General features: G+C 55.5%; 1 protein-coding gene across 3 annotated transcripts in view; it reads left to right on the top strand.

Annotated features, from left to right (window-relative positions):
- Positions 1-296: 296 nt before the first annotated feature.
- The window catches only part of ZDHHC18 (zDHHC palmitoyltransferase 18), a 28,667-nt gene continuing 17,970 nt past the window's right edge, over positions 297-10,993 (top strand). For 2 of the 3 annotated variants that reach the window (XM_060626878.3, XM_060626879.3), the window contains exons 1-2: positions 297-747; positions 4,965-5,125. In XM_060626878.3, coding sequence (XP_060482861.1) covers positions 419-747; positions 4,965-5,125 — 490 coding nt within the window. In that variant the 5' untranslated portion in view covers positions 297-418. The remainder of the gene's footprint in view (positions 748-4,964; positions 5,126-10,993) is intronic. The other variant, XM_060626881.3, reaches the window with a different exon arrangement.

Raw genomic sequence — 10,993 nt, 5'->3', positions numbered from 1 at the left:
AGATCAAGAAGTCCACCACTCGAATCTCGGCGCTTGGCAAGGTGCCTGGCACACAGGGGACACCCAAGAAATGATTTCATTGCAAGGGAACAGAGGGCGCCCGGGAGCGCGCATCTGCTGCCCCGTCATCTTGCAGAGGGGACCGCCGCGGCTCAGGGTGCGCAGCGTGGCCGGGGCCGGCCGCGGGACGCGAGCGCCATCCCGGGCCCAGGCGGAGGGGGCGCTGCGGCGGGAGGCCGCGCGGGGCGGGGGCGGGGGCGGGGCGGCGGCAGGGCCGCCCCCAGCAAGCGAGCGCCGGGCGCGCGCGCGCGCGCGCGCCGCCGCCGCCACCGCCACTACCACCTCCGCTGCTCGGCCCCGGTCCCGCTGCGGCCCGGCCGGCCCGTGGGGCGCGGAGCCGAGGCCCGCGGCCGGCCGCATGAAGGACTGCGAGTACCAGCAGATCAGCCCCGGGGCCGCCCCGCCGCCCGCCTCCCCTGGGGCGCGCCGCCCCGGTCCAGCCGCGCCCCCCGGCCCCGGCCCCGGGCCCCCGCCGCCCGCCAGCGCGCCGCGCTGGAGCGGCAGCGGCAGCGGCAGCGGCAGCGGCAGCGGGAGCATCGGCCGCCGCCCGCGGCGCAAGTGGGAGGTGTTCCCGGGCCGCAACCGCTTCTACTGCGGCGGCCGCCTCATGCTGGCCGGCCACGGCGGCGTCTTCGCACTTACGCTGCTGCTCATCCTCACCACCACCATCCTCTTCTTCGTCTTCGAGTGAGTCCCGCGGTGCCCCCGGCCCCGCCCCCTCGGGCGCCCCCATCCCTCCGGTCCCCTCCGCCCCCTGCCGCGCACTCCGCCCGCCCGGCTCCTCGGCGAGCACTCCCGCCCTTCTGGTCTCCCGCTGGGCGCCCGGTCCACTCCGACCTCCTCGGGCGCTCCACCCTTCCCTGCACCTGCCAGGCACTCTCTCCTCCCTGCTCCTCCCGGGCCTGCGTCCTCGCCCGCTCAGGATCTGCCCCCAGGCCTTTCCAGTCCCCTCGCGTGTCTCTCATCGGCCCTCCCTGGCCCTCACCACCCACCGCCCCAACCCCATCCCTACTGTCCTTCCTCCCTCGCCCATCTGGATGCTCCATCCACACGGGGCCCCATCGCCCCATCCTCTGGCCTGTCTCCTGTCCCTCCCTGCCTTTCCCTGGCACCCTGCCTTTGCCAGCCCCTGCCAGGAGCCCCATACTTGCCAGTCCCTGCACCGACCCATCCTCTCTTCCCTCTCAGAACCTGGCTCAGGCCTCCCGGATCCCCTGGCCCTCACCTCTCTGCTGGACCATCTCTTGGCCAGCCCCTGCTTCTTTCTGACCCCTTGAGGCATCTTTGCTTTATATCCCTTCCAGACAACTTCTGAATCTTTTCTGTGTCCTTTGGCTTTATACTACCCATCACAATTCTCCCAGCTGCCTCCGTGTCCCACCAGGGTCCCTTCTGGGGTCCCCTGTCATCTCTTACTCTCAGACCCTTCCCCCTTCCTTTCACCTCAGTCATTCTCCCTCTAGGCCCTCAGGCAATCTTCCCAGACTGCTTTGGGCCTCTTAGGCCTCCCTTCCCTCTCCAGTACCTTCCTTAGTTTCCCCAGTGGTTCTAGTCCTTCCCTCTGACTCCGGCAGGTCCCTGCCCCCCACCCCATGTACCCCTGGCTTTCTTTGCATTCTCACCATTCTGGAGCAAACCTCTGGCCTGTCCCATGGCAGGAACAGCTGCAGTGCCTTGTTATTTTTCAAGAGAGTCCACAGTGCTTTGGTGTGATAGGTCCTGTTTGCCCCTGTGGGGTTTTGACCTCTTTACATCCCCGGTGACCCAGGGTAGGCCCACACAGTAGCTCCCTTTTCTGGTTGGAGGAGGAATGCTTGTCACTTCCCAGAAGTTTTGCACTCCACCTTTGGTCTCTAGCTTGAGCCGCCTGCTGTGTGATCCCTTGCACACACACTCACACTCACCCACACAGCTTCCCCTCCGGGTTCTCCCCCATCCTTTGTGGTCTTGCTTAATTGTGCAGTGTGGTTAAGAACTCCATCTCTGGAGCCAACAGACCTGGTTCAAATCCCAGCCCCACCACACACTATCCGCGTGACTCTGGGATAGTCCCTTCACCTTGGAGCCCTACTTTCGTCATCTATAAAATGGGGTTTATAATAGGTTGTCATGAGGGTGGCACTATGTCATGTGCGTAAGGTTTTAACCAGTAACAAGCACTTAATGCCGGCTGCCGTTATTAGCTGTTTTCTTCACCATAAAACACGTCCTAAGGGCCTGTGGCCGAGCTAAGGCTGCCACAAAGACGCCACCCCCAGGTACCCTCTCCAGCTGCCAGATCATGTATCTGCAACCTTGGGTTTCCCCTTGAAGCAAGGTGAGGACTTCCTACAAATTAGCTTCTCCCTTTCACCCTTCCTTTCTGAGTCAGGGTGGATGAAAAGTTCCAGGAAAATATAACACGCAGGAGCTCTGGGGAGCCCCCAGCCTCCAGTGTGTTCCTTGGGCTGAGTTTCAGATCCACCTTGCTGAGCTGACCCGACCCGACCCGACCCGCATGAGTGTTTTGAAAGTTCCTTTTCCAGTACCTCCAGGGCTGCAACCTGAGCAGGAGGAAGTTGACCGCCCCCCCCCCCCCCCCCCCGCCCCCAGTCCTGTGACACTGAGGCGTGGGATTCGGTTAGTTCAGAAGCAGGATCTTCTCTGGGCTGCGTGGGTATCTTGACTGATGACAGATTTGTCCCCCAGAGAAGGGAGAAAAGAGGACTTCTGGGTTCAGGGAGGGCTTGTGAATCATCTTGCCTCGTCTCTGCCCTAATTCACTTGGGCTGGTGGAGTTGGCAGGAGGGTTTGGGGTTTGGGCTCAGACCTCCCCTGGGTCTAGACTGGGGTGTTACCTCAGTAGGGACCCAGGGTGTGGGAACGCTGGAGAGTGAGTGAGCTCACACTCTTCCATTGCGCTGGAAAAAGGTAGAGTGGCTCTCTAGGGCTTTTCCTGCTGAGAATGGTTTTGCTTCATTGTTTAGTTGGGTAAATTATTGCACAGGGCTCTCAGCAGGGTATCTGGCTTCTGCCCCACTTCCCACCCCACATGGAGGCCAGAGTGCCCCTTTAATTCTAAGTCAGATCCCAGGCTCCCCCTGGAGTTCTCCCTGGCTTTCTGGGATAAGAACCAAAGTCTTCCTCTCCGTCCATCTCCCCCCACTATCCCCCTGTGCGTCCTCCTCCAGGCACATTGGCCTCTTTGCATATTCCTGCCTCAGGGCCTTTGCACCATTTGGAATACCCTTCCTTTAGAGAGTCTCATGGCTCACTCCTTCACTTTTTTTCCCTCCTTCCCTAACTGCCCCTATAAGTGAACAAACCACTCCCCTCCCTCCTATCCCCTCTTCCCGGACTACTTGTTTTCTGGAAGCACTTGCCACCATCTGAACATACTATGCCTATACTTTCTGCTAGTTTGTTGCCTGTCTCTTCGCCACAGAAGGGCTTCGTTCTCCACACTGTTTTGTCTTTGGTGCCTAGAACTGGGCCTGGTGGGTAGTAGGCATTCAGTACGGTAAATATTTGTTGAATGAACAGAGAAAGTACCTGATGAGGGCCCGGAGGCCCCAGTCCTGTCTTTGGCTGACAGGGTGACCTTGAATGTGGCTGTGGGCCTCAGAGCCCCCCTCTGTAAAATCAGGGAGCTAGCACTTGGTGTTTCTGAGTGCTCTACGAGTCTCAGACTTCATCTCCGTCCCCCCAAAAGTCTGGTGATACATGAACTGGTTGATTGGCATGTGGGTGACACAGAGGGCCCAGCTTTGAGTCTTGAACCCAGGGACCACTGAGATGTTTGGGGCGGAATGGGGTCCAGTTGGAGCCGTTGGACCTGGCAGTCTTTGCTCTTCAAGGGAAGGGCCTCTCTGGAAGCCAGAGCTTCTGGGAGTAGAGGCTGTGGAAACAGAGTATGTGTCCACAGGTTTGCTTTCTGTAACTGTGCCAGCTCCTGGAGCCTCTTCTGATTCTGGCCTCCCAGCAGCCTGTCATTTCCCAAGTAGCAGCTCCTCACCCCATCAGGTGCCACTCTAGCTCTGGGAGGGAAGGCAGCGTAGGACAGCGGTTAATAGTTTGGGCAGGCCTCAGGGTCAGCCTGAGCACAGGCTGTCCTCCAAACCAACTGGGGTCGGGGACCTGAAAGCATGGGCTTGGGATGCCAGCCCTGGGATGACAGTGGCAGTGCATAGACCGTGCTCTTCCCCTAACCCCCTGCACGTGGCTAACCCCTACTTATTCTTCAGATTTTAGCTCAGACATTATCTCCTCCAGCCAGATATTCCTGACTGTTCTGCTGTTTTCCTCTCTCCCATGTTAGCACACAAAGCCCTGTGTAGCACTTCTCTCTCTGTTTACCTGTCTTTTCCCCACTAGACCGCAGCCTCATGACAGGTGGAGAAACAACACTCTTATTCACTGCCATTATTCCTGCTGTTTGTTGATGGTATTGCCTGGCATATGTGAGACCTGGCTAAATATTTGTGGAGTAACTGAATGAATGAATAAGTGAACATTGTCGTGGATGGTCAACTCAAGTGACTACCTAGTTCATTGGTAGCGGCTGCCTGAAGCTCTGTGTTTAGAAGGATTCTGAAGCTGCAGCTAAGTGCCGGGGTTAAGAGTGCTGGGATCTAGACCTCTCTCCTTAGCTCATTTAAAAAAAAAAAAAAAAGTTCTGGGCTCTATTGATCATGTCTGCTGCTGGCTCAGAGGGAAAGTGCAAAGATCAATTAGTGATGTCTGCTCCAGGCACTCTTGGAGGAGTGGCTGCGCTCACCTAGGAGCTGTCCCTCTTCCTCAGGGAAAGGCTGTATGCCAGAATGCGGAGTGGTGTTGATGGCATGACACGTGTCTAGTGCGGTAGCCCTGTGTTCCAGGGAGCCCTTGGGGTATCTGCTCATCTCTCTCTCCCTCTCTCTCTCTAGCTGTCCCTTCCTGGCCCGCCAGCTGACCCTCGCCATCCCCATCATCGCTGCCATCCTCTTCTTCTTCGTCATGAGCTGCCTGCTGCAGACCAGCTTCACCGACCCTGGGATCCTGCCCCGGGCCACCGTCTGTGAGGCAGCCGCTCTAGAGAAACAAATCGGTGAGGCTCCTACTCCAGCTGAAGCTGCGTCTCCCGGCTCCACATTCCTTGGTTTGAGAGGAGGCCCGATTTTCTCTTCCCACACCTTGCCAGGAACTGAGGGCACGGTAGTGAGTGAGGCAGGCTGGAGCTGACCCTGGGGTGGAAACGCATGATAAACAAGGGAACAGAGGAGCAAGTAAGAAATGCTAGCCGACGAAGGCTACCAAGGCCGTCAGCTTAGTACTGAGTGCTCGCTGGGGTTCAGGCAGTGTCTTCACCTCTTTACATGCATGATCTTATTTAATCCCCCAATAATCCTATGAGACCAGGACTGTTGTTGCTTTCCTTTTACTGATTAAATTAAGTCTCAGAGGAGTAGAGTAAGTGGTCCAAGATCATACAGGAAGTGGAAGAGCTGGACTGAGATCTCATACAGTCTGACCAGAGGCCCTGCTCTTAAACATTCATATACACTTATTCACTCATCATTTGTCGAACCCCTATTATGTGCCCGACCCTTTTCTAGATGCTGACGATACAGTAGTGAACAAATAGGACAGTAATCCCCTGCGCTCTCGGAGCTGATGTTCCAGTGGGAGGAGAAAGACAGTTAACAAATATCTAGGACGTCAGGGGAGAGTAAAGTAGGGAGGGAGGATAAGAGCTGGAGGGGGGAAGGGTGTATGATTTTAAACTGGGTGGTCAGGGAACACTTTGTGAAGGAGGTGACTTCTGAGCAAAGAAGCAAAGACCTGAAGAGACAAGGGATTGAACTCTGTAGGCTTCTAGGGGAAAAGCACAGTAGGTGTGGGGAGTGGGGAGTTTAGAGTAGGTGATCTGGGAAAGCCTGTAGGAGGAGGTGTACTTGAGAGGAGCTCTGAATGGTGTGATGGAGCCAGTAACGCACAGTCTGGAAACAGTAAAAGCAAAAGCCTGGAGTGGTGAACAAGCTGGTATGTTTGTTGGCTTTTAATGTTTATTTATTTATTTTGAGAGAGAGAGAGAGAGAGCATGAGCAGGGGAGGGGCAGAAAGAGAGCGAGTGAGAATCCCAAGCAGGCTTGACATCGTCAGCATAGAGCCCGACGCGGGGCTTAATGCCACGAACCGTGAGATCACGACCCGAGCCGAAATCAAGAATCAGATACTTAACCAACTGAGCCTCCCAGGCGCCCCAAGCTTGGTATGTGTAAGGAACAGCAGGAAGGCCATTGTGGCCAGAAAGAACCTGTGCTCCCAAGGCACCGCAGATAGCCCTTGATTCCTCCCAGACCACTGTGTGGGTCCCCCTGGGAGGCTGGGTGCTGGGCCTTAATCTGAGCTTGCTGCACCCTCGCTCCTTCCTGGGGAGAAGTGACGTGGCTCTTTGCACACCGGTTTCCGGTCTGTGGTTGGCTCCTTCCCCTCACAGGGTGGCTTTCAGACAGGCTTTTAAACGTCTGACTGGCCTTGAACAGACCCGGTGGCCTGTTAATGTCAGAGCTGCTGCATCCATCACTGGGAGTCATTTCACTGCTTCTCTGGCACAGCTCGGGAGGGTGGGCAGGAAGGGTGAGGATGTTCTCTTGCTCTTCGTTCTTCGGCTCATCCCTCTGCCCAGGCCTGTCTTGGGCCACGCCCTCGATTGCTGTCTTCCTCTGCCTGCATCCAGCTTCCTTCCCCCTTGCCCCACTGGGCCACTCACCACTCGGCCTCTTAGACTCAACTCTGCTCCTTCAGATTTCTGCAGTCTGACCTGGGCGGTCCACCTGGCAACAGGGGAGGCTCTGTGGCAACCCGTTTCTCCTGCCTCCAACTCAGGGCTAATCGTGAGGCAGGATTATTGTCCAGTCCAGCCTGAGCTTGGGGATCTGGCCCCCTGGAATCCTCTGGCCTCCTGTGAGTTGTGTGGGCAATAATGACAACTGTAATCCCCCATGTTTGGGGACCGCTTGGCTGCGTGTAGCGAGTGTTTTCCATCCATTATCCCCACAGATCTTCTCAGCGGCCCATCTGTGCCGATGCAGAAACTGAGGCAGGGGGATCACGTGGCCAGGGAGTGGAGGTGTGGAGAGGGACTGTTGTGTGCCTTGATTCCCAAATGCCTCGCTTTCTTTTCTGAGATGGCCACAGGGATGCAATTCCCCATCTTCTGCGGCCGCACTATCTTTATTCTTATGTCTCAACCCAGGTATTCCGTCCTCTGAGAAGCCTTCATGACCCCAGTTGGGCCAGACCTTCCGTGACACCTTCCAAGAGCTCCGTGTCCTTCCTTTCTTGGCCCTGTGCTGCATGGTGGTGGTTACAGAATTGTCGGGCAGGCCCGGCAGCCTTTCCTGGACAGTGAGGTCTTGTTTACCTAGGCTGCCAAGTGGAGGGTCCAGGGATATTGGCTGAATGGCTGAGCCTCTGTGGAGGCCCTCCTTGATGTCCCTAGGTGACTGATGGAGAGACAGTTGGAACTTCTCCCAGTTAGGCATTACGGTTTAATCGTTTATATGTTAATTCTATATGCTGGCTCCTGACTACAGGGGAGGAGGTGGGAGGCCAAAAATGAATCTGATGTGAACCCTGCCTTCTGATGGTTTCCAGCCTAGCTCAGTCCCAGGTAGAAGGCCTAACCAGCTGCTACAGGTGAGATCAGGCTTTGGAAGTGGATCAGAGAAACAGGAGTATCTTCTGCCTGGAGGATATGGGGAAGCTTCATGGAGAGGTGCCTTGAGCCAAAGCTTAAAGTTTGGGTAGAGTTCAAGCCCAGGAATATGTGTGAAGGGAGCCTCCAGGCAGATGGAACAGAGGAGGAGAGAACAGAGTGGGAAGGAGCAGGGACAGGCATGGAACCCTGAGCAGGCCATATTGGCTGGAAAAGGAGCAATACTTCAGAGAATTAGAGAAATTCTGGTTGGAGAATGGGGTGGAGTTAGTCCCACGGGACCCTAAATGTCAGGGTTAGAGACTTTCCTTTGGGAACAGCTGCTAAGCCTGGAAAGTGACATCTTTGAGGCCTCTGAACTCTGAAACTTGAACAGGAGCCAAATTTGAGGGTGTGGCCAGGAGGTTTCTAATCAGGGTGAAATATATTTTCTTGAAAAGGACAAAGGTCACTGAGCCTTTTCCAGAAGGTTGGAGACCTACTTTGAGGTGGATGGTGCTGTCCACAGAAACATGAACTGATGCTCACCGGGGCCCATGCAGACGGTGGGCTTCTCGCTTTGGCCCCATAGGCCAGCCACTCCAGCCCAACAGGTTCTAGCCCAAGGCTCCTGCCTTTCAAGGACCGTCTGAAGTGGGGTGACCAGCTCCTTCCAGTCTCGTGTCCGGGAAACCCCTCAGGCACAGGCGAACCGGGGTGGCTGGTCACCCGGGTCTGAGATGTTGACTTGTCAGCTGGCAAGCCCTCTAGCTGGGTCATCCCACAGGGCCATACAGAGTGCAGGCACTTTGGGAAGTTGGAAAAGAGGTAGGAGGTGCCAACATTGCTCCCAGTCTGATGGGAGACGATAGAAACATCCAGGTCTGAGTGACAGACGCTAATGTAGACACGTTTACAGCTCACAGAATGGACATAAAGGCTGCGTCTCCTTCCGCCACCACACAGCAGGTCACAAACCGCAGCCTGTCTGTGCCCAGGGTCCTTCTGAAGCCCACTGCCCTAGGGCAGACCTGTCTCATTTGCCGCCTGGATTGACTGCTGACCAGGCCCCAACACCTTCAGTCATAGTTGTCTTCCCAGGACTCAGATTTGGCCCCAGCCCTCCCTGGTTTAGAATTCGGGTGACTCCCAGGTGCCCTCAACAGTATTTCCTGAAGATCGGTCTTTTGAGTACAATGGTCGCAATTTTTCCCTTTCTGCACCTCATCTTGTACCTTCAATTTCCTTAGTGTTTCCTTTAGGTGACTCATTTTTAAGTGTATTTTACAAGGAACATTGTTATCAACCTTGTAAGCCAAAAGCCTCTTACTGGAAATAGAACCTAATCATAAGAACAGAAACATAACAATGTTACAGAACTCTTGTGGTTACAGTTGCTAGCAAAAAGCAGTCCCTTTGAGGCCTGTGAGGATCACAGGCATTAGGTATTAGAAGTTGAGACTTTTTAGGGCGACCGGGTGGCTCAGTCGGTTAAGGGTCTGACTTCGGCTCAGGTCATGATCTTGCGGTTTGTGGGTTCGAGCCCCTGTGTTGGGCTCTGTGCTGACAGCTCGGAGCCTGGAACCTACCTCGGATTCTGTGTCTCTGTCTCTCTCTGCTCTCACTCTCTCTCTCTCTCTCTCTCAAAAATAAACATACATTTAAAAATTTTTTTAAAGTTGAGACTTTTCCCCTTGATGGAGTCAGAGGCTTGAGTGAAAATTGAAGAGGGAGGAACTTTCTCATCCCATGAATTCGTGTTGCCTAGTGTTGCGGCCAGGAAACATCGTCTTCCACTTTCCTGCAGACTTGCCCGCAGAGGCGCACTTGCAGGGTGAAGGCACACTCCAGCCTACCTGCCCGCACTTCCCACCCCTGCAGCCCTCCGCCCCACTGCCTGTGCTTTGTTCCCACAGCCCCTCTCCGGCCATGCCCTCTTTCTGGTGAGCCCAAGGGGTCATTCCTCCTGATCCTGCTTAACTGCCACTTCACCTTTTGCTGCCTTCAGTGCTGCCTCCTGCCCCCACCCCCACACATTTCCTCCCCCTCCCGTCTCCACTACAGACACCAGTAACACCATGAATCCACGAGCTGTGGGGTAGACCTTTGTCATCTCTGATTCACATCATCATCTTCCAAGTTTGATAATGTTATTACCCAGTGAGGAACTGAGGCTCAGAGAGGTTAAGCAGCTTCCTCAAAGTCACAAGCCAGCAAGTGGCCAGGCCAGGTTTCAAAATGAGATCAGGCTGGCTGGGCCCAGAGTCCCCACATTTGACTCGCAGTGCCTCTTACACAGACTCTGTAATTATGTGCTTCCCCCCCTCACTGGGCCCTCAGGCCAAGCTCTTCCTGTATCTCCGCCCCCCAGCCCACCACTAAGCTGATATCCTGTAGGTGCTCCATAAACCTCTGGAATGAACAGAAAGGGTCAGGTGGGGACTACAGTGACCCAGTGCTCCCGGCCCTGGGCGCTGTGGCTGACCTTGAACTGACCTGGAAGCTGGGAAGACCACAGCCCCGCAGCTGCTTCCTCCACCGGTGGGGGCAACGGAAGGCCCAGCGGTCAGGACCCAGCAAGGCTGGTGGCGATCCCAGCCTTCCCTCGCTAATGCCGACTCGGTAGCGCCTGCCAGCCCCAGGGTGCTTCCGTGCCAGCCACTGGGCTTGAGTCACAGAGCCGGCCGGCTGTCTCTGAGTGCAGAGTGCCTGCCTGCTCCCCTCCACGGGCTGCGGTTGGGGCGAGACCCAGAGCATGCCCCTTGGTCAGGAGGAGAGTGTGGGGAGATTCATTTGCTTCTCACAGCCGTTCAGTGAGGAGCCTTTGCCCTCATTTCACATCCCCAGGGGCTATAGATTCCCACCCGCAAGGCAGCAGGGAGGCCTTACTAGCCTGAGAGGGACTTGACTTCTTGGGGGGGGGGGGGGGGAGAGAGAGAGAGCGTGCGCACGCGCCCTGGAGTAGATCTTAGATTCCTTTTGAGCAGGGATAACATCTCTTCCCACTCTGACTTCCTTCCTTTCGTCAACAAATATTTTCTGGACTGGGTGAACAAAGCAAATGTTTTCTTTCTTTCTTTCTTTCTTTCTTTCTTTCTTTCTTTCTTTCTTCCTTTCTTTTTCTTTTCTTTCTTTTCTCTTCTTTTCTTTTCTTTTCTTTTCTTTTCTTTTCTTTTTTCTTTTCTTTTCTTCTTTTTTAGCACAAAGCCTGGCATGCGGCTTGAACTCACGACCCTGTGATCAAGAGTCACATGCTTGCTCTACCAACTGAGCCAG

The sequence above is a fragment of the Panthera onca genome, chromosome C1 (genome assembly GCF_046562875.1).
Source record: "Panthera onca isolate mPanOnc1 chromosome C1, mPanOnc1 haplotype 2, whole genome shotgun sequence".
NCBI lineage: Eukaryota > Metazoa > Chordata > Mammalia > Carnivora > Felidae > Panthera > Panthera onca.
Note: the sequence above shows the minus strand (reverse complement) of the source record. Positions and strands in the feature narration are given on the sequence as shown.